The sequence below is a fragment of the Coenobita brevimanus genome, chromosome 2 (genome assembly GCF_032717465.1).
Source record: "Coenobita brevimanus isolate Jiangsu-jjx chromosome 2, ASM3271746v2, whole genome shotgun sequence".
Lineage (NCBI taxonomy): Eukaryota > Metazoa > Arthropoda > Malacostraca > Decapoda > Coenobitidae > Coenobita > Coenobita brevimanus.
Window position 1 is genome coordinate 21,746,333 of NC_136955.1, and position 27,183 is coordinate 21,773,515.

Below are 27,183 nucleotides of genomic sequence, written 5' to 3' on the forward strand. Positions count from 1 at the left end.
TCTCTCATATAGCCTTTCCTAAATTCCAACTACTCAAAAAAGATGCTGTATTCCAATGGGAAGAAGAACAAAAAAGGGCATTTAACAATCTAAAAATTAAACTAACAAATGCACCTTGTTTAGCATATCCAGATTACACAAAATCATTTCTTATTTGTACAGACGCATCAGTTAAAGGATTAGGGGCTGTACTGATGCAGGAAGATAAAAGAGGAAAGAATCAACCAATTGCATTTGCCAGCAGACAATCGTTGGTTCGTTCGAAGATTTCCCGCACATATAGTGCAGGCCGGGCCATACATTAGCCCGGTCAGTGGGGTATGGGCTAGTTAAAATATAGTAAAAGGGGAGGACAGGACCTGGGGATTGCCCAGCACACACGTCCTGTCTCCTGGCGGGCTTTGTGGTGTGTGTGTGCAGCAGACAAACAAGAGGTGCGGAGAAAAATTATTGCACTACAGACTTAGAGGCACTTGCAGTGGTTTTTGCATTACAAAAGTTTCGAGAATTGGTATATGGTTACGAAATCCACTTATTCACCGACCATAAACCACTGGTGGGTAGGTTTAAAGAAAAACTCCTTTCTGGGAGGAGAGCAAGATGGAAATGTACAGTAAAAAAATACAATGTACAAATTCATTATATACAAGGTAAAATGAACATAGTAGCTGACGCATTATCTAGGAACCCGAACACAATTCAGGTCGCGGCGTTAGATCTCAAAGGAAATATCCCAAACCACGATTATATCGCAAAGGCACAAAGACTTGACCCAATATGGTCTAAAGTAATATACAAGTTAGAAAGTGGAGATGACATACAATTACCCAAACTGCATGTCCCACTTGAACAATTCACAATGATCAATAATACATTATACAAAATTAACTCTAAACAACCAAAACGCCAAAGAAATACTAACCAGTTGGTAGTACCTAATGACATGATACCCCAAGTATTACGATTGATACACGACAGCCCGCATGCAGGACATCCTGGAAAGGATAAGACATTCAACCAAGCCCAGCTATTATATTACTGGCCTTCATTACGAAAAGATATAAACAATCATATAGACAGATGCGAATCATGTGCGAAACACAAAGGATACCCAATCACACCTGCACCGATGGGTAATTACCCGGTACCACATCAACCATAGGACGTTGTCGCTGTTGATTTACTCAAGATGCCATTATCATACAATAATAACCTATACTTATTCGTTGCAACGGATCATTTTTCCCGTTATGTCATTTTAGCTCCAATTAAAGATAAGACAGCAGAGACAGTAGCAAAGGCAATAACAGATAATGTAATATGTCGCTTTACTACCCCAAAGGTACTAATAAGTGATAATGGAGGAGAATTTAATTATGAGATCTTACAAGAAATATGTAAACAATACAACAACAAAAAGGTTAACGTTTTGGCCTATCACCCAGCATCGAATGGGTTGGTAGAGAGACAAAATAAAAAAGTATTAGATGTGCTACGACACATTCTCAGTGAAAATTATGCAAGCTGGGATGATTGGATTCCCAGAGTAGAAGCCTCAATTAATGGGTCTATAAATAAATCCATCGGTGACTTACCACATTTCATTATATATGGCACAGATAAAAAATTACCATATGAGCTCCTAGAAGGTGACAGCATGCCTATATACAATTACGATGATTACTCTAAACTCCGTTTACGTGAACTCCAGGACATTCACAAAAGAGTCAAAAAACAATTAACGATGTCCAAGGAAGAAATGACGGTGGCATTTAACAAGAAGGCAAAAGAGTCACCTATCAGCTTAGGAGACATTGTTTACGGTGTCATTCATACGAGAGACAATAAATTATCCCCAAAATTTGAGGGCCCATACAGAGTAATTAACATAAAAGCAAACAAAGTTTTAATTAAGTCACTTTCAAGTGGCGAGGAGAAACAAGTTCATATTGACCATTTAAAACGAGTTTCAAGGGAATTATCCCATAATTACTCAGCCTCGGATACAACCAAACAGGCGAACGTACCTCAAGAAACCAAGCAAGAACACAACAATGATTACAAAAAGAAATTAAGGTCATATACCAAACAATCGAACATAGGTGCAACTGTTCCAATCAAATCTACAGTACATCATTTACGGGAATTAAATATCGATTTAAACTCCTTCTATAAATGAAATAACAATCAACCGTAACGCACATCATCACTATCATCGACCACAGCATGATAGGAAATTAATAGATTTTTTTTTTTTTCGGTAGGTTACGATGAAGGGACTTATGCTATGGATTCTCCTCTACATAGCAAGAGGATATGCGCACTTAGACTCCCAACACATAGTACGACAAGGATGCCTCATAGCTCCAACGGCCACGACTACAATCGTTAAGGACGTCATGAGTACTGAAATAAGTCTAGATTACTTGTATGAATTACATACTTATCTAGACAGACTTGCGACGCCGATGCGAACTCTGGACTTCATGATAGGAAATTATGTTTCACAAGCACATAACACCAAGGAAGTGAATGAAATGGTAAAGTTAGAGAAATGGAAACTAGAACAGGCAAAGTCAACTATGCTCATCATGATCCAAGTTCTCCCAACTTATGGAACGGAGGTACTGAGCGACAGGAACAACATCACACGTACTCGCCAAAAGCGCGGTTTGTTCGACCTGGGTGGCGCAGTTCTTGGGAACATCTTTGGATTGGCTACAGAGGATGACCTTAAGGAAATAAACAACAAATTTAATAAGATAGCTCAGGTACTAACATACCAAGATAAATTCATCACAGGACAGAACTCAGCAATGAAGACAATTGTGAAAAATCTGAAACAAGCAGAAAACATAGCTCTCGAGAGTGTAGATAAAATAAATGAATTGGAGGGAAACGTTACACTTTTCCAACACTTCTCCATCATCACAGAACATATTGACACGATTCTACTACAATTAGAGAACACTAGAGATCGTTTCAGGGCACTTATGCAAGGAATTTCGAATGCTGGTGATGGCAAGATCACAATTGACTTACTCCCAGTTCATGAGCTACGTCAGATAGTTAGTCAAGGCATACATAAACATAAATTGAAGCCGTTGTTCAGCAGTAGCGAATTTATGCAATATTACCCGTATTTAGAAGCAACACTAACACCAACATCAGTGGTAGTTCATGTACCATTCATCACTGAAGACCTGTTCACAGTATACCAAATACACCCCTTCCCCTATAAAAATAACAACACTTTGGTCATCATCAACATCAACACTGACACCGAACTCATCATGGTCTCCAAGAGACGGGACACTGTCACTTTCGCAAGTGAATCAACGATTGAACGAAAGTGCCGCACATCCTTACATGCTGTTCATCTTTGTCCTGCGTACATTTTCACGTTTCAGTCTACTGATACAGTCCTTTGTGAAATGGCTATCATCAGAAATGACGATATTCATCATCATTGCAACTTCACTTTTGCTCCAGATAAACTTGTACACCATCAACGCATTGGACACTCACAGTTTTTTTATTTCCCTCATAACACATCAGTTTACATAGTCTGTCCAGATATACCACCATCTTATACATCAGCATCAGGATTATACATAGCACCAGACTACTGTGCGGTATTTACACCAGCCATATCTACTTTATCCACCGTCAATCACTAAGCCATTCTCAATCATACACACAAACATTTCCACCCACTGCCTGATATGAACTTAAACATGAGCACAAGTATTAAGCTGACTTCACCTAAGTCTGAAACTATGCAGCTGATCAATGAAACAATGAAGCCCTGGGAAGATTTGAGTTTGAGTATGTTCAACCCATATTATGTGTATAGCCCAGCACCTACTGTCTTTATAATCGTCTGAATTGTAGTTGCAGTACTGCAGTTCCCAATGCACAGAATGCATGCAAGAATTGCTAATTTGGAGTCATTATTTAGTGGGGGGAGAGTTAACATCCAAGTTAACCCCCCTGAATGAATGTATATATTTTGTATATAGTATTAATATATATATATATATATATATATATATATATATATATATATATATATATATATATATATATATATATATATAATACAAAGAAGAATGACCCATGTATGGCAGACCAGTACCATATCTTTAAATGAAATATTAATAACTCTTACCATAATCTTAATTTTAAACTATTTTTTTTTTCCTTGCATGTATGCGTTTCTCTTCAATAACCCAAGTACATACTGTAATATAGTTCAATAATTTACTTTAATACATTTATTCAAATATGTATACAACTTGTTCAAAATGTAATATTACTGAATAATCACTATTTACTATGAATATTATATGTATACAATATTCATACAATTATGTTACTTTTACAATATTATATATTTCACTTAATTAGCTTATAAGGTCATTATAATGTGTATATAATATGTATTAATATGTTAGGACTATTAACTGTCGATGGTACGCCATTTTCGCGTGACCAAGCAATGTATTGGGACTCCATATTGTAGTTACAAATCATAATAGATAGATAGATAAATAGATAGATAGACAGCTCTATACGAGCCTGGGAATGGGAAATGAGCTTGCAAATTACACTGAGGAAAGCTGACGACAGATTACGAAGTGGCCAGTAAGGAGATGATGCAGTTAGTTGTCAGCAATCCACCGGTGAACAAAGCCTTAGTGACCATACACACACATACACACATACTCACACACAGGCTTCTAGAACTTTCCACCCACAAGGAACACACGTGATACGTCTCCTGTTTCACCAGAATTTAGGAAAGAGAGGGCAGAAAGAAGCTAGCCTTAGAACAGACAGGTCGCAGGGAGAAGGGCTTGGCAACTTGAGAGAGAGACAGAGAGAGCGAGACAGAGAGATAGCTAGCGGGACTCTACTGTATACTCCGCTCTGGGTGAGAGACTTTGTTAATATTTCCAAGACAAATAAAAATAGTCCCATACTATTCTTTACCTCTCCTGTCACTACATGACAAATGGGAAAAAAGATTATCTACTTACAAGCTACTCAAATATAACAACCGCTCGCCCACAAGTCTAATATATATAAAACTCCACTACAAGTAACTACAAAGTCTTTTATGACAACATGGATGCGACACCAAGACGTGCAGGTGTTGACGGCAGGGCTCTTCACCTACACGACTGACCAACGCTTCTCTACACTACACTCTGAGGGCTCTGATGACTGGACTCTGCGCCTCGCCCAAGCCAAGGTGTCAGACTCAGGCACCTACGAGTGTCAGGTGTCAACAGAGCCGAAAATATCAAGGGCCTTCACTCTTCGTGTTGTCGGTGAGTTGAACTGGGGAGTAAGGAAGCGTCTTTTTTATTTTCTCCTTTCGTTTCCTACCGATGTTGAATCCTGTCTTCCATGTTTCTCATCCACCCCCTGGACGTCAGATGGTAACCTTCCTTTTAATACTTTGTTGGGCACTTCATATTGCTATCACATTGAAATACTTCACGTAACACCTTCCATCGTCGTGACCAACAGGGAACCGTCTGAGAACTTTTGCTTGTGATCGTACACTCGAGGAAAGTTCTGCCTTATACACCTGCCTGCCAGTTCGGACTTTTATGCGTGAGACAACCACTAGTGAAGCAGCAACCAGACACGCAAATGCCTGGTACCACTGTGTGACAGGGGAAAGGATAAGGGAGGAGGAAGGCTGGGGGAGCTGATAGTCCCTTTCTCCTCTCTCTTCCATCCTCATCCTTCTAACACAGTTACCCGATAGATGAATGTTTGCTATTGCTTCGCTACCACTTGTCTCACATTTGCTGTTCTGAAGTGATGAGCTAGTGTATAACAGTGAACTTTCCTCGGGATTATTCTGTTGAACTCCGGAAGTGTATCTCATGTTGAAGTGTCTCATGCTGGAGGAGTCAATGAAGGATACATCTAAACGCTCCTCTTGAAGTTTCTCTCAGTTTAGTATAATCGCTTCCATGTACTACAGACAAAATTAACAGGAAAAACAAAATCCGTGAAGGAGTTAACTCTTTCAGTGCCATGGACACAGTTGAGTATTTCGTTTCATCGTTTCGTTTCATTTTTAAAGGCTCCAACATGCTTGCATGCTTCGGCCTTGGTGACCTAATGGCGGCTTTCCACGCTGCACGATCCATTGCAGCCTCCCTGTTCAGTCCCTTAACCCCGAGGTCATACTTAATGACCTCGTCCCATGTCTTTCTCGGTCTACCCCTCATAACCCCACCCCCAATATTAACACTTCTCACTTTCCTCACCCAATTATCACCCCCCATCCTCTCCACATGTCCAAACCATTTCAATCTACCTCTCCTCATCACAACACCAATACACTCCAGTCCCATCCTACCTCTCAACTCTTCCATTGTAAACCCAGCCCCCCCCGGACCTTGCACGCAGGGCCGCACTACACAGCCACTTAATCATTGTCATTTCTGTACATCTGAGCTGGCGATTACCCTCCTTCTTTACTGCCCAGGTCTCACTACCATACAGCATTATACTCCTAACACATGCTGCATACAAAGACCCCTTAGCACGCAGGGACAGCCCTCTCAATGTCAGAAGAGGCAAGAGCTCCCTGAACTTCTTCCAAACACTTTTCACCCTAGCCACAGAGCCAGCTCCAGCCCCACCTCCAGCACACAACATGTCTCCCAAATAACAAAACTCTTCCACACACTCAAGAGATTTACCAGCAAGTTCAATCCTTTCACGCCTGTCAATCTCCACCTGCTCTCCCCTAAACACCGTACACATAAAATCAGCATTATCTCGCAACCTACCTCTGATACCACCACATCTCTTGTGCACCCATTTATCACAAACACCGCACAAGATGGAATTACTTCCCACGCCCTCGTGGCAAACGGCACATAGCCACTATCCCTCGTCTTTGACAATACCGCCACCAACTCTAGATATCATTTTTTTTTAATCTGCATTTACCCTTAAGCCCTTGTGCCCCATACCATCTCTCCACTTCCTAAACCTTTCCTCCCTTTCGTTCTCTGCAATCAACACCAACTCATCAGCATACAACATGTCCCACGGGAGTCTATTTATTTTAGATTATATTCTGGTCCCCTTTTTCAGGTTAGGAAATTCTATCGTTTACAAGGATTAATCAAGACAGTTTTCAACCTCTCATCTACTAGAACAATTGTCTACTGATCAAAGCCTTCTTGTGGCAGCGTGTGTAAAATAATGCAATACTGCGTCCATAGAAGGCAAGAAGATCAATGTGACTCCCTAACCACTCTAAATCGGTATATTTCTTCATATGCCCTGTTAATATTATTCTTATGTTCCTTATGGAATTTATGTCCATATAAAGTCATCAATAATATACACGAGAAGACTAAGGTGAAGTAAGTAAAATAAATATCTAAGGAAGAGGTTGTACAGAGCCTTGTGCGCTGCCGAGAACACTGTCTTTTATTCTTTTTAGTCGGGAATGTGTGTTCCATAAGAATGGGATTATTTTTTTGTGTGTGTCCCCCGTATCTAGAAGAATACCTGATCGTCCGTTCCTTGAGGCCAACCAATCCTCTTACCTGCTACAGACCTTCATATATCTCTGTGTGTAGGTCTGCTTAAGTAGGAAGTAAAATGAACTATATTTTTGTTGGAGGGAAGTATCATTAGGAAGTGAGTGAAAAAATAATCTTTCCTTCCAGTAAGCGACGTTAACAGGAAACAGGGTAAATCTTATCTTTCTTATTTCTATCAGTGAAGTAAAGTAAAAGGCAGTCATACATTCTAATATATACTGAGTCTGATTCAAAACTATTAAAAACTGTATATATTTTTTTCCATTTTTTTACTGGGAATTTAGAAGGAAATGGGGTAAACATTATCTTACATCTTCGCGTAGGTGAATTTAATCAGGGAACATTATCAACCAAGCCCGTAGTTTATTGTGTGAAGTGCACATCCATAAGTCCCTGATGTTGTACTGGGTTGAGTTATGAAGGACAGTTTAGGGGCTACTCTGGTATATCGTTCAATATCTACTGATAATAGTTGGTGAGTTGGAGGGATGGTGTGGTGAGTTACTGTATATGAGAATTGGGGATATAAGCTGGAGGGAGGTTAAACAAATGGTAGGGGACAGGGAGATTTGTCTGTGGCCACATCTGAAGGGACTCATGCGTGTGGCTGGACAGGTAGAGAGATAAATAAACAGACAGATTGCTTGGCCACCATAATTGGACGAGTTTTTTTTCCTTTTCCGGCAAACAGTATATCTCCCTAGTTCGGTGGCAGAAAGAATCAACACTACGATTTCACATTCCTTCCATAACACAACTTCGTGACTAGCACCATACTCATGTACAAACACCTTTCAACAGCTCAATATTTAATGCAAAATGTTCGTGTTCAGGTCGAAATAAAGTGGAAAGTTATATATATATATATATATATATATATATATATATATATATATATATATATATATATATATATATATATATATATATATATATATATATATATATATATATATATATATATATATATATATATATATATATATATATATATATATATATATATATATATTTATATATATATATATTGCCAGACGCCTCAATCCCGTTTGGGGTGGCCACAAACAAATCGCCTCCACGTCTTCCTGTCCCCCGCCATTTCACTGCCCTGCTCCCAACTCACACCCCCCTTTCTCATATACCTCTCCACCCCATCCCTCCACCTCATCCTCGGCCTCCCCCTCCCTATTCCCCCCTCCACCTCACTCATATAAACTCTCTTCGTCAGTCTTTTACCCTCCATCCTCTCCACATGGCCAAACCACCTCAATGTGTTCCTCATAACACTTCCTATCACATCCACATCCACACCACAACGCTCCTTTATATCCTCATTCGTCAGCCTCTCTCTCCATGCGACTCCACAGGCTCCTCTTAAATAACTCATTTCCACTGCTCTCACTCTTGACTTGTGTTCTTCCAACAATGTCCAAGCTTCACTTCCATACTTTAGAGTTGGTATCACAATACTGTCATGTAGTAACTTTTTCACTTCCACGCTCACTTCCCTGTTTCTTATCACTGCTTTCAAAGAACCAGCAACCTTTCTTCCCTGCTGTACCCTTTCAAGCACTTCACTCCCCAAACCTCCATCCTTACTCATCACACTACCCAAGTACTTAAACGTACTCACATTTTCCAATTCCTCACCATCCAACCTCGCTGTACATTCACTGACTTCACCTCTCTCAAAGACCATCACTTTACTCTTCCCTACATTCACCTTTAGATTCCGTTTCTTGCACACTCTCCCAAACTCATCCACCAAGCCTTGCAGCTCCCCTTCCTCTTCACTCAACAACACAGTACCATCTGCAAACAACAGTACAGGGAGTTTCCAAACACTATCCTCTCTCACCTGGGCCACTTCAACATCCACTACCCTACCTTGTACCTCTTTTATTACCCCATCCATGAACAGATTGAATAACCATGGAGACATGACACATCCCTGTTTCAACCGAACCTCCAAAGAGAAAAGTTCACTTAGTTCACCATCCACACGCACTGCAGCCTTAGCACCATCATACATACTCTTCGCATCATTCAACAACTTTCCATCTACTCCATATATTCTTAATACTTTCCACAATCCTTGTCTATCCACCCTGTCATATGCTTTCTCCAAATCCATGAAAGCCGCATACAACTTCTTTCCCTTCTCTAGAATATATATATATATATATATATATATATATATATATATATATATATATATATATATATATATATATATATATATATATATATATATATATATATATATATATATATATATATATATATATATATATATATATATATATATATATATATATATATATATATATATATATATATATATATCCTCTTTCACACCGTCAGGCGATTCTCGTGTGTTTCTGGGGCGGCTCAGTCGACGTTATCATTTTTTGTCCTGCATTATTAGTTCATTTCCTACACACATAGTCACACCCACGCCCACACTAGCAGACGGTGCCGTTCCCTAACACACAACATACCACCAGCGGAATTTCAATCTGAGCGTTATTTATGGACCACCTTTTATAGAAAATCATCATCATCATCATCATCATCATCAACATCATCATCAATAATGATAATAATCATCACCATCATCATCATCATCCTCATCATCATCATCATCATCATCTTCATCATCAGTAATAATCATCATCATCATCATCATCATCATCATCATCATCATCATCCCCATGTGTTACCTAGTGTGTCCTGTAGATTCTGCAGCATGATACGGATAATAATATGTTGATGGTGAAGTTGATGTTGTTAAAGATGTCTATAATGTCGGCGATGACGACGATGCTGATGACTAAAACGTTGCCGATGTTGTGTAGATGTCGATGATGATGCTGATGTTGAAGGTAATGTTAATGATGATGATGTTTATTTCGACTCTGATTTTCATGATGATGTTGATGTTGGTGATGACGATGGCGATAAAGACAGCGATGAGAATGAGTATGGTAATGATGATGATGATGATGATGATGATGGTGTGAGTGAATGTGAATATCGGGGAATCGCTCAGTTGCCTGTGCCCTCAGTTTGAATCAACAATGCAATACAATTTTCTCTCTGATTTGGAACTCCGGTCAGCGCTCGCCACAGAGAATATTCCTGTCCTAATTAGTGTCTCTTGCATATGATTCTCTCTCACTCTCTCTCTTCCTTCTCCTTCTCCTCCTCCTCCTCCTTTCTCTCTGCTTTTCGCCTCCTTTTTCCCCTACATTTAACCCTTCATTCCGAGTACGTCTTTTTCGCGTCGTCTTTGGCTCCTATGACTCACTCTCAGTTGAATAAAATCACCTGATGTTAACTGGAAGAGGATACTTAAAGTTTTTCTACCATGAGCAGTTAATGCTACCCGGATAACACTCTCAGGCTCCTATAACTCACTCTAAACTTAGTAGAACATATGGGGACGCCAAGAAGAGGGTACTAGAGTTGTCTCGACCGTGTAAGAGTTAATGAGACCACCAAGAGACGATTTTACATAACTTAAGAAGGACGTATAGTTGTGAATGGGGTTGGTGAACGCCTTATCTAAGAATACATAGCAGTGAAGAGGTTAGTCTGTCCTAATTTTCGTCTTTGACTTTTGGGTTTTCCTTCAAGTATACATGTTCATCCAGTCATCCTGCATCATATAGCATAATTCAGTACCTTTATTCCATTGACCTACATTATTTTTATTATAAACCAGCTGCCAATAAAAGATTATTATATATCACTTTGGGGAGGTGTATTGCAGCAACGGGGTCAGTAAAAAAAAATCTCTCCTGAACTGTGTAAAAACGTCAGATTATAACAAGAATAGACAATAAATCCCCACCTCCTCGTGCCTCTTTCTCTGCCTCCTCCCTCCTCATCCCTCTTTTTACTTTCAGCCCCCTCTCTTCTCCCTTCTTCCTCCTCCTACTTATACCGTTTCCTCTTTCGTCTCATCCCTCTGGTTTCCTTCCCCCTCTCTCTTATTCCCCTTCCCTCTCCTCCTAATACATAACTTCTCCTGTCTCTCCTCATTCCTCTCTTCCCCTTCCCCTCCCTCACCCTTCTTCTCTCCCTCACCCCCCTTTTCTTCTCTCTTCTCATTCCCCTCTTCCGTTTTCCCCTCCCTCGCCTATATCCTCTCCCCTCTCCTCCTTTTTTTTTTTTTTTAATCCACCTTTTCCCTTCCCCCGTCCCTTTTCCTCCTCCTGATCCCTCTCCACTCTCTCCCCTCTACTAATCCCTCTCTTTTTCTGTTCCTTGATCCTTCTCATACCTCTTCCTCTCTTTCCTCATCCTTCTTCTTTTTTCCCCTCCCTCTGTTCCTCCCTCCTCCACCCTCTCCCTCTCTTCATCTCTCTCTTCATTTCCCTCTTCCCCTTCCTCATCCCTCCCTTTCTCATTTCCTCTCGTTTCCTCCCCCTCATCCCCCTTCCTCTCTCTCCTCTCTTTACTAATTCCTGTTATCAGCTTATCAGTACGTGCAGATTAATGGAAAGATTCAAAAGAGATGAAGTAATTAATTATATAGAAATTAATATAATTAAATATAATTAAAGACTCGCAGCAGGGATTCAAACATCGATGTTCATGCTCAACTAATTCATTGGACTTCTTCCATGATGTTTACAAATCATATGACAACTCGACTTTAATAAAGCATTTGACACTGTCCTTCACTTGTATCTCGTAAGAAAAATAGAAGCCCATGGAATAGAAGGAAATAAGGAGAAATGGTTATAAGACTGGCTTTCAGACAGAAAACAACGAGTTGTGGTAAGCGGAAAGGAGTCCAAATGGCTTAATGTGATGAATGGCGTTCCCCAGGACTCAGTACTTGGACCGATACTTCTTTTGTTATCTACATAAACGACGTAGATGAGGGTTTAAAATGTAAAATATCTATATTTGTAGACGATACTGAAATAACCTATAAAGTAACTACAACTTTTCATTGGCAGCAGTTACAAAATGACCTTAATACTTTGGCAATCTGGACAGAAAAATGGCAAATGAACTTCAACACAGATAAATGCAAAGTACTTCATATTGGAAATAACAGCGTCCATGCGAATTGCAAAATGAACAATATCCAGTTATCACGTACAGACAATGAAAAGGATCTTGGTGTGATAATAACAACCGACCTAAAACCGAGTAAGCAATGCACCGAGGTGGTTAAAATTGCAAACAAGTTGGTGGGATTTATTGGAAGGACTTTAGAGTTTAAATCGGAAAAAGACATACTTGCCCTGTGCAACTCGCTGGCGCACCCCTATCACGAGAATTGTAAGCAGTTCTGGTCTCCGTACCACAGAAAGGACGTAGAAATAACAAAGAAAATACAGCGAAGAATCACAAAAATGATACCACGATTGAAAAACAAACCATATGAGGAACGCATTGAAGAACTTAAACTATTTAGCATAACGAAACGCTGGTTAAGATGTGGCCTTATTGAAGTTTTCAAAATCATGGAGAGATGTGACAACTTGGACATGAATAAACATTTTGAACTAGACCGGTCGAACTAAACCAGGAGTAATGGGGGTAGGGGGGTTTTCAAGAATACTAAAAGGGTTGGCGGAGGGTTAGTGCCCCTCCCCGGAAAACAACTAACTAAAAAAACAAACAAGAAGCCTCGGACAAGGACTGACCAAACGTTGACGACCCAGGACCGGACAAAGGACTTGGTAATGTGTACATGGAATGTAAGAGGAGCGAATGATGAGGTGAAAGAGAGAGAGATTGTCCAGGTGCTTGAGGATGCGAAAGTGGATGTATGTGGAATAACTGAAACAAAATGGAGAGGAGAAAGTGTGAGAGAATGGGAGTATGGATGGGGTATATGTGCATGAGTAGATGAGAATGAGAGGGCAAAGGAAGGAGTGTGTATAGTTGTGAGTAAAAGATGGAAGAAGAGCATAAGACAGTATGGATCAGTTGGGTCAAGGATTGTGTGGGTAAAGTTGAAAGTTGGAATACAAATGTGGGCGATTGTGTGTGTGTATGCGCCAACGCAAGATCGTGCTAGAAGAGTGAGAGAAGAGTTCTGGACAAATGTGGAAGTGTGCATGGAAAAGTTTGGAAGGAATGAGAGAGTGTTTTTGATCGGTGATATGAATGGTAAAGTTGGTAATGTGAAGGTGGATGGAATAGTTGGTGAGTGGGGTGTGCCTGCTGAGATAGATGAGAATGGGAGTGCGTTAGTGGACATCTGTGCTGGGAGGGGGTTGGTAATAGCCAATACCCTCTTCAGGCATAAAATGATCCACAGGTATACATGGCGAATGATGAGAAGGGTGGGTGGTGAACTGAATGAAAGGAAGGCAATGATTGATTATGTGTGTGTGGATGAAAGGATGCGAAGATGTATATTGGATGCAAGAGTTTATAGAGGTTGGGGGAGTGGCCTTTCTGACCACTACTTGGTGGTGGCCAGAATTAGGATGCAAGTAAGATGGAGGAATAGAAGAAGGGAAAGACGAGAGGAAGGAGTAGTTGCAAGGAGAGTGGAAAGGTTACAAGAGGATGAGAAAAAGGCAGAGTATAAGAGAGAAGTGGAGGAACGATTGGGCAAATATGAATTGGAGCAGATGGGAGACGTGGAAGGTGTGTGTAAGATATTTACAGAAGAAATATGTGCAGCATGTGATGTGGTGTGTGGAAGGAAGAGAAGACGGAGGGGGGTGCAAGGAACAGCGTGGTGGACTGAAGAGGTGAAACAGGCTGTGGCACAAAAGAAGAAAGCATACAATGAATGGATGAGAAATAGGGGCGTGGAAGAAGTTGAGAGGCAGAAGAGAGAGTTATATGTGGAAAGGAAGAGAGAGGTGAAAAGTTTAGTAAGAGAGAGTAAGAAGAGAGTGGATGAGGAATTTGGAAGGAATTTGAGTGTAAAGTGGAGGGACTGTAAGAAAATGTTCTGGAGAGAAGTGAAAAGAGTAAGACAGGGTGGAAGTGAAGTTAGCAGGGGAGTGAAAGATAAACATGGTAGATTACTAGTGGAGAAGGGAGAAAAAGTGAGCAGATGGAGAGAACACTTTAAGGAATTGTTGAACGTAGAGGATGGAAGTAATGCGAGTATAAGTGGCTGGGGAATGGCTGGGAGAAGGAGGGAGGTGAGAAGACAGGTAGAAATCAGTAGGATAGAGGTTGTGGAAGCAATGAAGAAAGTTAAATCGGGGAAAGCCCCAGGAATTGATGGAGTGTGTGGTGAGATGCTGAAGCATGGGGGAGAGATAGTAGTAGAATGGATGTGGAAGATGTGCAGATTGGCCTGGGAGGAAGGTAGAGTCCCGGAGGATTGGAAGTCAGGTATAATTATTCCCTTGTACAAAGGAAAAGGGGAAAAAGAAGTGTGTGGTAATCATAGGGGCATTTGTCTTCTTAGTATAATAGGAAAAGTGTATGGTAGGATACTTATAGACAGAGTTAGAGAAAGAACAGAGAAATTAGTTGGAGAAGAACAGGGAGGCTTTAGGAAGGGAAGAGGTTGTGTAGATCAGATATTCATTCTTAGATCTTTAGTGGAAAAGTTTCTAGAGAAGGGAAAGAAGTTGTATGCGGCTTTCATGGATTTGGAGAAAGCATATGACAGGGGTGGATAGACAAGGATTGTGGAAAGTGTTAAGAATATATGGAGTAGATGGGAAGTTGTTGAATGCTGTGAAGAGTATGTATGATGGTGCTAAGGCTGCAGTGCGTGTGGATGGTGAACTAAGTGAATTTTTCTCTTTGAAAGTTGGTTTGAAACAGGGATGTGTCATGTCTCCATGGTTGTTCAATCTGTACATGGATGGGTTAATAAAAGAGGTACAAGGTAGGGTAGTGGATGTTGGAGTGGCCCTGGTGAGAGAGGATAGTGTTTGGAAACTCCCTGTACTGTTGTTTGCAGATGATACTGTGTTGTTGAGTGAAGATGAAGGGGAGCTGCAAGGCTTGGTGGATGAGTTTGAGAGAGTGTGTAAGAAACGGAACCTAAAGGTGAATGTAGGGAAGAGTAAAGTGATGGTCTTTGAGAGAGATGAAGTCAGTGAATGTATAGCGAGGTTGGATGGTGAGGAATTGGAAAATGTGAGTACGTTTAAGTATTTGGGTAGTGTGATGAGTAAGGATGGAGGTTTGAGGGTGAAGTGCTTGAAAGGGTACAGCAGGGAAGAAAGGTTGCTGGTTCCTTGAAAGCAGTGATAAGAAACAGGGAAGTGAGCATGGAAGTAAAAAAGTTACTACATGACAGTATTGTGATACCAACTCTAACGTACGGAAGTGAAGCTTGGACGTTGTTGGAAGGACACAAGTCAAGAGTGAGAGCAGTGGAAATGAGTTATTTAAGAGGAGCTTGTGGAGTCACGTGGAGAGACAGGCTGACGAATGAGGATATAAAGGAGCGTTGTGGTGTTGATGTGGATGTGATAGGAAGCGTTGTGAGGAACACACTGAGGTGGTTTGGCCATGTGGAGAGGATGGAGGGTGAAAGACTGACGAAGAGAGTGTATGTGAGTGAGGTGGAGGGTGGAAGAGGGAGGGGGAGACCGAGGATGAGATGGAGGGATGGGGTGGAGAGGTATATGAGAGAGGGGGGTGTGAGTTGGGAGCAGGGTAGTGAAATGGCGGGGGACAGGGCGACTTGGAGGCGATTTGTTTGTGGCCACCCCAAACGGGATTGAGGCGTCTGGCAATAGATAGATAGATAGATAGTTTCCAATCCCATGAAGCAAAATACTTCTTCTTGAACAGAATCGTATTTATCTGGAACAGATTACCCTCAGATACTGTGAACAGCATCTCAGTTAAGACATTTAAAAACGAAATAGACAAGTTCTTGCACAAGAATCCTCAGCTGATTGTTCTGTCCGAATAACATACTTTTACCAGCAATGCGTGAGTTTGTTCCCCTCCTGTCTACAAGACACTCCGTAAACTTAACGTACCCGTACATAGCGTCGCGTCCAGTCATAATATGTTTATCAATTTATTAAATGCAAACAAAGTAGTATAACCACAGAGAAGGATCTGCACAGATAGCCCTGAGTTAATGGTCACTACTCTTACTTTCGACCTGTGATGGGCTGTGGATCACTGAGGGTCCCTGTTAGTTAATTGACCATCATCGTGATTTATTTAATGTATCAGGGATCACTGCTTCAGGAGGTAACTTGTGTATTTCTTCCGCATGGGAAAGTTCCTTGTCACAGTGAAGTGAACTGAGCTGCGGCCTGATTAACTGTTGCCTTCCTTTAAAGCGCCAGGCAAGACTGCTACACCACCTCTGAACATCCACACTCTGCATTTTCCACATTGTGTCTACAGACGCTCCGTTATCTCAGTGCACCCGTACATAATGCCATGCCTTATTTATTTATTTATTTGATTATTTATTTCACTTTATTAATTTCTCTTTCAGGTAGCTTATAGATAAAGTATTATACAATGTACCTTTTCCTTTTCAGTCTTTCCTATGAAATTTCTATGTCAGTTTTTCCATGCTCCATGCAGGTCCTTCTCACTTTTTTACTGCCAGTTATAACTGGAGGGTTTGGAGGCGTGGGGAAGCCTTCTTGCTTTACTATCCTTATCCTTCAGCATGTAGATTTAGATCTCATACTCGTAGTTATAGTCTACTCTGTAACATGCAGCCTTGAAAGGACCATAAGCTCTGTTGCTGTTTGCTTTCCTTTGTATTCTTATTTTCTGTCCTCATCCTTCTTCCTCTTTCGCTTCCCTCTCTTCTCCTTTCCCTTTCCTCATTCCACTCCTCTTTCTTTCTCTCTCCCCTCCCTCATCTTCCTCCTCTCTCTTTTCGCTCCCTTCTTCCCCTTCCCTCCCCCCTCCTCGTTTCTTTCCCTGGTCCTCATTCCCCTTCCTCTACTCGCTACTAATCCCTGTCTTCACCTCATACCTCATCCTGTCTCTTCTCATCCCTCTCTTACAGTCCATCCCTCGTCACCCCTCTCCCCTCACTCCCTCTTCGCTTCCACCTCCTCAGTAAATTTTGGAATGGACAAAAATGGAACAAAGCCAAGAAGAAGGACTGCAGAAAATAAATAAGGAATAAAAAGCGAGGTGATTCAGTAGAGATGTATTTATAAAGCACATGCAAACAAGAAGGGAGGGAGGGAGAGAGAGTGAGAGGAGGAGGAGAGGGAGAGAAGGGGGGGAGAGAGGGGGAGAGGAGAAGGGAGAGAGAGGGAGAGAGGAAAGGGAAGAGAGGGAAAGGAGGATGGGGTGGAAAGGAAGAGAGAGGAAAAATGATGGGACAGAGGGGAAGTGAGAGGAAAGGAGAGATGAGAGATAGGGGAAAGAAGAAAAACGAAAGGGAAAGAAGAGAAGATAAAAAATAATCTACGAGGGAGAGGGAGGAGAGAAGAGAGAGAAAGGGAGGGGAGGGGAAGGGTTGCGGGTAAAAATAAAAGATAGAGAGGATTAAAGATAAAGAAAGAGCATGAGAGAAAAATAACACAACTGACCAGAAAAAATATACATATTAGTGTCATTTAGACTGAAAACATGACATAAAGCTCTGTTGGTGGTGCTTATTAAAATAAAAGCGTATTATTTATTATGCACAATGTCATTACGTGGGAATATGAAAAGAGTATGCTGTATATGCGTAGTGGATGAAAAATAAAGTAAATTAGTGCTATAATAAATTCAGTGACAGACAAACAAAATGACGTACATACATACATACATACTGTACAGGCAGACAGACAAACAGACAAACAGACAGACAGGCAGACAGGAAAGAATGGTAAAAGGGTGGCTGGGGTGAAAGGGAGGATGAAGGAGGGAAGGGATGGATGGAATGAGAAGCGGAGGAAGGAGAGTAAAATAAAAGGGAATAATGAAAGAGGGAAGTGAGTGGAGGAGAGAAGTATGGATGGGAAGGTCCACGTGGTGGAACGAGGGAAGAAAGAGACAAAGGGAGAAGGGAATGAAAGAAAGAAGGGGAGAGGAAGGAAAAGAAAGGAGAAAAAGGCAAAAAAAAAAAAAGCTGAAACAGAAGAGAGTGGAGGGATGACAGTAGACAAGAAAGGAAGAAAGCCATAAGAACATGTAAAGAAGGAAAGGAGGGGATGGTAAGAGGAAAATGAATAAGAGATATGAAGGAGGAAAGAAAAAAAAATTATGAATGAGGTATGTGTTGACGACCATCATCCACTCACTTTATGTAGTCCATTCCTTCACCATTATCATTCTTTTTCTGTGTTTGCCCTCCTCTCTTCCTATTTATCCCATCTTTTCTGTCGCTTTTTATTACTCTAATTTCCGTTTCAGGTGGCTTTACATTGAGTAACAAGCCAAATGGTTTCCTGTAAGCCAAGAAACCATTTACAACGCTGGGTAGTAACCATACAACCAGTGCATACTGGTTCCCATTGTGTCAGTAACCGGGTTGGCGGAGGGTTAGTGTCCCTCTCCGTAAAACAACTAACTCAGAGACAAAGGGCCACCTCTTACGGGATAATGGCGTCTGTCTAAAGATAGAGACAGATGAGGTGAAACATGAAGAAGGTAGGATGAAAAAAAAAGAGAGGAAGCAGAAGGGAGGGAAGGGAAGGAGATGGAGAAGCAAGCGAAAGAAGTGCACGAAGAAGGGAAGTAAAGAGGAAGGGAAGGAAGAAGTAATTTGTGATGGAGATGTGAGAAGGGAAGGTAGTATGAAGCGCTAAATTGGATACTTATTTGGAGAGATGAGAACGTGAAGGTAGCGATTTATTACTTCAGGAGCAAAGGGCATCAAGAAATAGGTGCACAGTATGGATGATGATGATGATGTAAATAGGTCCACGACTAACTTTCTTACATCCAGTTGCTTTTAATTTCATAAGTCTAAGTCTTGACATGAACTCAGAAATAAAGTCCAACATATTCCCAAATTCATGACATATCTTACCATTACAATAGCTGACTGTCACCTTAATATTCAGCGATAATAGGCCACCCTCCATTTATTCATTATTGTAACCTTCCAGATTACTTAAGAATTAAAAGCAGTCACTCAAACTCATTATCTTCTCTTAACTTCTGCACAACCAGACGTCCTTCCCGAACAAAATATAATTGCCTTGTAAGAGAAACACACACACACACACACACACACACACACACACACACTCCTATGCTACCACACCTCAGAGTCACATTTGACACTGCCACAATACAAGGCCACACTTCACACTGACTTCCATCACGTTGTCATCACCCTCCACCTACCAGACCCCATTCTACCACACCTCACAATTGCACCTTACACTGCCATATCTTACAAGGCCACAACACACACACACACACACACACACACACACACACACACATACACACACACACAACTTACACTACCACATCTTATAGTACACACCTCAGAGTCACATCTCATCCTACCACACTAAACCAGGCAACACCTCATACTGCGTCGCCTCACACTGTCACACATCTCACTATCACACGTCACTCAAACAAACTTCACACTTACATTTCACACTGCCATATTTTACAAGGCCACATCTCACATTGCCACACCTCACAGTGTTACATCTCACACTGTCATTCATCACAGTCCACCCTTCACACTGTCACAGCTCAGAGTCACGCCTCGCTCTCACACCTCACCATGCCATACATATCATTCTGCCGCACCTCTTAATGCCATAACTGGCACCACGTCTCACAATACTACGCCTCAGACAGCCATACATCACACTGCCACACATCACACTGCCACATCTTTCATGTCACATTTCATAATGTTACATTTCACACTACCACAGTTCACAATGCCACACTTCAAAGTCACATATCACAGTCACACCTTACACTGCCTCACACCACGTTGTTATAGATCATACTGCTATACATCACATTTCAACAAATCACACTACCATAGCTCACACACCACAGCATAACATCCCACACTCCCATAAGTCACACCTCACAATGCCACAGGCCACATTATAACTCCTCATACTACCACATACCGCATTACTGCACCTCACAATGGTAACAGCACTCTGCCGCATATCAGTCCCATGACACACTGCCACACCTCACACTGCCACATACCCCACGGTCACATCCCACACTACCACACATCACGTACCAAACCTTAATCTGCCTCTTTTCACAGCCTCACCTTATATTGGTACACCTCACATTACTTCACAGACATTTCTCTACCACTCAGTAACTACTTAATTTGCAAGTACTTTCTCCGATTTCTTGCAGTTTACATACATAGGTGGCAGGAAGGATGTATGTTCTAAAGAAGGTGCACCTGGTAAAAGGGAGTACCCAATTTTCACAATACAGCATATACTCATATCCATCTGCTTATAATTTCCTTACAGAGGCGGCAGCTAGGATATCGGGACCAAAGGAGGTTCACATGGTAAGCGGCAGCAGCATCAACTTGACGTGTGAGGTTACGGGCAGCACAGAGCCTCCACAATACATCTACTGGTACCGAGGAAATACACTGGTGAACTACAGCTCCAGGGGCGGCATCAGAGTGGTGACAGACAAGCTCTCTCGCACGTCAAGGCTCATCCTCACCAGGTGCCATATTGAGGCTTTGTTGGGCTTTGAGTTGTGTGTCTGAGGTTGCTTCTCTTTGGCCAAATCACAGCTTTTCATCAGTATGCCTGTGTATACTTCTATCTTCACCAGTCACATTTACATACGTTCTTGAGCATCCTTGATTATAGTTTTAGTTTCACCAACAATATTAACATTTTTTGAGCTTGAGTTTATGATATTGCTTGTTGTTGCCATTATCATAGGTCTCTTCTTTTTTTTGGCTTAGTTTGGTTTATCTGGGGCATTGCTTTATTTATTTATTTACTAACTTTGTGTCTGACTTTGGGCATATACTAATAGTACATTCTCTGAGGCCTATTCGCCCTCCTACATCCTACACACCTTCACATATTATTATTATTATTATTATTATTATTATCATCATCATTAATATTGTTATTACTATTATTATTATTATTATTATTATTATTATTATTATTATTGTTATATTATTATTATTATTATTATTATCTTTATTATTATTATTATTATTATTATTCCTTGGTATGATTTGTATACGGAATTAAGAGCCTGAAAATTTAGCTTCAATTTTACACGTACCAAACTTATTTTTTTTTTTTTTAGCTTTTATTCTGCATCGTTATATTTTTTTAGTAATATTCACAAACTTCCTTGACTTTACGTTGTGAAGGAGAACGCATTTAATTTTTTATCTTTCCATTCCTACAACTATCGAACAGTATTATTATATTGAGTGAACATTGAAGTAAGAGAGGGACATATACCGTGACTCATAACAACAATTACTGCCACCGGGGAAAAAAGAATTGGAAAAAAAAAAAAAAAAGTTAACCTCTTCAAATCGCTGATGTCTTGTTTTCTTCCATTATTTCGAGAGAGAGAGAGAGAGAGAGAGAGAGAGAGAGAGAGAGAGAGAGAGAGAGAGAGAGAGTAAAAGAATATCTCATGGAATCAGGCAAAGGGATAAAGTAATTTTGGAGATTACTACCGGGCAAATATTAACGTGAAATATGGGACGAAAAACTGATTCACGAGAACATTAAAGAAAGGGAGACAATTAGTTTCTCCTCATTATTAAGTTAACCTTTTTATTCCACCGACGCCATATATATATATTTTTTTTTATGCCAGCTATCTCCAGAGGATATTATTTATTTTAGGGGAGACTTCACGAACTAGGGAGGTTAGGTATATAGCCTTAATAATTACCTTCAGTTATGAGTCTGTATCAAATCGCTAAATAAAATCGTCTGTTGATAGTGTGATTATAATGAGTCACAGGCGATGACGATTTAAGCTGACTTGTTTTTCCACTCCAGACGATTTTTTCCCACTTAGGGCAAATCACTCGACTCTTTTCACTCTCGCATGTCCTTAATTTGTCATCTCTCCATCTTGAGGTCAGAGCTGTAACAAGAGATTAATAACAGAATGTGGTGCTATTGCGAAGAAGTGGTATGGAGTGAAAGTAGAGCTGCAGCGTTGTCTCATTCTGTCACTGAGCCACGTGAAATAAGCTGCGAAAGAAATAAAATCTGGTCCAAGATAAGGTAAAATAAGTATAGTAGTGAAGGGGCTAAAGAAGGCTGTATATTTTTCCCCCCGTACGATAGGTCCTTCTTTAAGCCAAATAAAATCATCTAAATGTAACACAAATAGAGTAAAAAATTGATTGTCAGAGTGAAGGAGTTGTTTCTTTATCTTTCTATTTATCTGTTTATACCCAGACACCTTAATCCTGTATTGGGCGGCCACAGGCACATCGCCTCCTTATCGCCTTGCCCTTTGTCATATGCCTGCCCTCCCCTCAACACACACCCCTCTCATATATTTCTTCATCCTCCCATCTCATCTTTGGTCTCCCCCTCCGCCTCACTCACATACTCTCTCCTAGCCAATCTCTCATTCTCCGTCCTTTTCACATCGCCAGACCATCTCAGAGTATTACCACTTTCAGTCACATCCACACCAACACCTCAGCGCTCCGTTACTTCCCCATTTGTTTGTCACTCCATGTAACAGCCCTTCTAAATATCTCTTCACCAGGGCCACCATTGCTGACTCGGGTAACTACACGTGTTCGCCGGCCAGTGCTGAGTCTGCTTCAGTCAGCGTGTATATTCTCAATGGTAAGGTCAACTAGGAGCCGATGTTCTTTTGTGTTGACCTATTCAATGTGTTTTTCTCGAGTTAATTGTACTGCTGCAGCTACTGCTACTATTACTACTACTACTACTACTAGAGATGGAATTGGTGATATTGTTATTGTTATTATTATTATTAGTTTGTGGTAGGTGGGGGTGCTCATCATCCACTGACTCAATGTAGTGCTGCTCTCGGATATCTGCCCTGTTCCCTCCTCCATCCTTCTTTCCTTCCATCTTCTTCTGTCTTTCTTTCCTTCATTCTTTCCTCGTCTTTCTGCCTATGGGTGACTTTACACTCCCTCTTCTGTCTTTCTTTCCTTCATTCTTTCCTCTTCCTTCTGCCTGTGGGTGACTCTACATTGAGTGACAAACCAAATGGTTTCCTGTACAACAGGAAACCATTTACTACGCTGGGTGGTAACCATATAACCAAATTTTGGCGACTGGTGGTATAGTGGGTAATTATTGTCCTCCAATCGGATTGAGCCGGTGAAGGTTTGTATCCAAGGGGTAATTGGGTTTTCTTGCTCACGTAATGCCGCTCAGGGATGAGTGAAGTTGGTCACTCTCATCTTAAATGTCAGGACCAACTGCCTAGCCCGGGGCTTCTACGCTCCTCATGGGGCAACGTAGGATTGGATGATGGATGGTTGGATGGATTATGATGAAGATGATGATGATGATGACGATGGTGACCATCATCCACTCAATGTCTTGTTGCCAACTTCTTCTTTGACCTTTATCATTCTTTTCCTCTGTCTGCCCTCCTCTCTTCTTATTTCTCCCATCTTTCCTGTCACTTTTTATTACTCTTCGTTCCTTTTCAGGTGGCTTTACATTGAGTGACAAGTCTAATAGTTTTCTGTAAGCCAGGAAACCATTTACAGCCATATAAACAACCCACACGTGTTCACTATGTATCAATAGGTTGGCGGAGGATTAGTGTCCCTCCACGTAAAACCACAAACTCAGAGACAAACGGCCACCCCTTACGGGATTATGACGCCTGGCAACAGACAGATAACAAGATTATTATTATTCTTACTGTTGTTATTATTAGTGGCAGTAGTAGTAGTAGAAGTAATAGTAGTATTGGCAGTAGGAGGAGCAGCAGCTCTGACCTCTTGTGGTAGTGTGTGTCGAGATAACAATATTATGTAAGAGCGTACAGTATGTTGCTCGTCTTTGAGGTTACTTAATACGCTTTGCTGGGGAAAACACAATTTGCTTCCTGATGCAGTGTTGTAGTGGTGACGGAGAGGTTGTGATGTGATATCGTGGTAGTGACGGTATGGTGATGAGAGTGATGGTGTGGAGGTGCTGAAGGTTTTGTTTTGTTGGTATGGTGATGATAGTTTGTGGAGGTGGTGGAGGTGGTGGTGGTGTGTTTTGCTGGTGTGGTGATGAGAGTGATTGCTTGGTTGTGGTGGTGGAGGTGGTGGTATGTTTCTCTTTTATGGGGCTGGTGATGATAGTGACTGAGTAGTGATGGAAATGTGGTGAGGTACTATAATTACTGATTTTTGTTGGTGGTGGTGTGGTGTGATGATGAGGTTTTGGTGGTGTGATGATGATGGTAGTGGTGGTATGAAGATGCTGGTGGTATCGGTTGGTGGTAGTAGTGCGGATGTGTTGGAAATGTACTGATAATCGTGGTGATGTTGCCTCATGTTGAAGTATGGCAGTGATGGTCGTGATGTGTTGTTGGAAATATAGGGACAATGGTGGAAGTGTAGTCGTTCTGGTGATGGTGGTGGTGGTGGTAGTCCAGAAGTTGTGTGATGTGATTATATTGACATGATGATGTGGGGTGGTGTAGTAATTTTTGTTATCTTTGTGATGATGTTGGGTGTCTATGGAGATGACTGTGTGGTTCTAGAGAAAGTATTGATGGAAGTTATTGTGTGGTGTCATGGTACTGATAATGTGATGGCAATGGTGTGGTGATAGTGGATGGTGGTCGTGGCAATGAATTTAAGTGATGGCTGTTGATTGGTGATGGAGCGTGAGGTAGGGGTATAGTGATGATCGTAGAATTATGGTGATGGTAGTGTGGTGCTGGTAAGGTGTGTTTCGGTGACTGTGGAGGTCATTATGTGGTGTTTTGATGTGATTTTGTTGATGTGGTGAAGGCAGTGGGTGGTTGTGGTGTTAATAATGTAAACAAGGTAGGTGGTGGTGGTGATGATGGTGTAATGATGATAATGTGGTGGTGTTGTGATGATGGTAGGTATGTAATGGTTGTGTGTGTGGATGAGTGGTGGTATGTGATGATGGTCTGTGTGAGGTGGTGTGGTGTGGTGATGGCGGGTGTGAGGTGTGATGAGTGATTGTGGTAATGGTGGAGGTAAAGTAGTGGTAATTCTATATATTTTTTATATTTAGGCCTGTCAATCATTGGGGCCGAGGCCTCTGGTCATTAACACCATAGATATACAGTATCTATATATAAACACACACACACACACACACACACACACACACATATATATATATATATATATATATATATATATATATATATATATATATATATATATATAAACATTATCTATCTATCTATCTACTCCCAGACGCCTCAATCCCGTTCGGGGTGGCCACAAATAAATCGCCTCCACGTCGCCCTGTCCCCCGCCATTTCACTGCCCTGCTCCCAACTCACACACCCTCTCTCTCATATACCTCTCCACCTCATCCCTCCATCTCATCCTCGGCCTCCCCCTCCCTCTCCCCCCCTCCACCTCACTCAAATGCACTCTCTTCGTCAGTCTTTTACCCTCCATCCTCTCCACATGGCCAAACCACCTCAGTGTATACCTCCTAACGCTTCCTATCACGTCCACATCCACACCACAACGCTCCTTTATATCCTCATTTGTCAGCCTGTCTCTCCATATGATTCCACAGGCTCCTCTTAAATAACTCATTTCCACTGCTCTCACTCTTGACTTGTGTCCTTCCAACAACTTCCAAGATTCACTTCCATACGTTAGAGTTGTTATCACAATACTGTCGTGTAGTAACTTTTTCACTTCCATGCTCACTTCCCTGTTTCTTATCACTGCTTTCAAGGAACCAGTAACCTTTCTTCCCTGCTGTACCCTTTCAAGCACTTCACCCTCCAAACCTCCATCCTTACTCATCACACTACCCAAGTACTTAAACATACTCACATTTTCCAGTTCCTCACCATCCAACCTCGCTGTACATTCACTGACTTCACCTCTCTCAAAGACCATTACTTTACTCTTTCCTACATTCACTTTTAGATTCCGTTTCTTACACACTCTCCCAAACTCATCCACCAAGCCTTGCAGCTTCCCTTCGTCTTCATTCAACAACCCAGTATCAGCTGCAAACAACAGTACAGGGAGTTTCCAAAGACTACCCTATCTCACAAGGGCCACTCCAACATCCACTACCCTACCTTGTACCTCTTTCATTACCCCATCCATGTACAGATTGAACAACCATGGAGACATGACACATCCCTGTTTCAACCCAACATTCAAAGAGAAAAATTCACTCAGTTCACCATCCACACGAACTGCAGCCTTAGCACCATCGTACATACTCTTCAGCGCATTCAACAACTTCCCATCTACTCCATATATTTTTAATACTTTCCACAATCCTTGTCTATCTACCCAGTCATATGCTTTCTCCAAATCCATGAAAGCTGCATACAACTTTTTTCCCTTCTCTAGAAACTTTTCCACTAAAGATCTAAGAATGAATATTTGATCTACACAACCTCTTCCCTTCCTAAAGCCTCCCTGTTCTTCTCCAGCTAATTCCTCTGTTCTTTCTCTAACTCTGTGAATAAGTATCCTACCATACACATTTCCTATTATACTAAGAAGACAAATGCCCCT

The 27,183-nt window shown here is 41.2% G+C and overlaps 1 protein-coding gene across 1 annotated transcript in view; it reads left to right on the top strand.

Moving 5' to 3' along the window:
* The window catches only part of LOC145391824 (hemicentin-2-like), a 139,416-nt gene that overhangs the window by 103,775 nt on the left and 8,458 nt on the right, over positions 1-27,183 (top strand). Inside the window, exons 7-9 of the mRNA XM_080266315.1 lie at positions 20,951-21,158; positions 23,208-23,290; positions 23,795-23,797. Of these exons, the coding sequence (XP_080122441.1) occupies positions 20,951-21,158; positions 23,208-23,290; positions 23,795-23,797 (294 nt within the window). The remainder of the gene's footprint in view (positions 1-20,950; positions 21,159-23,207; positions 23,291-23,794; positions 23,798-27,183) is intronic.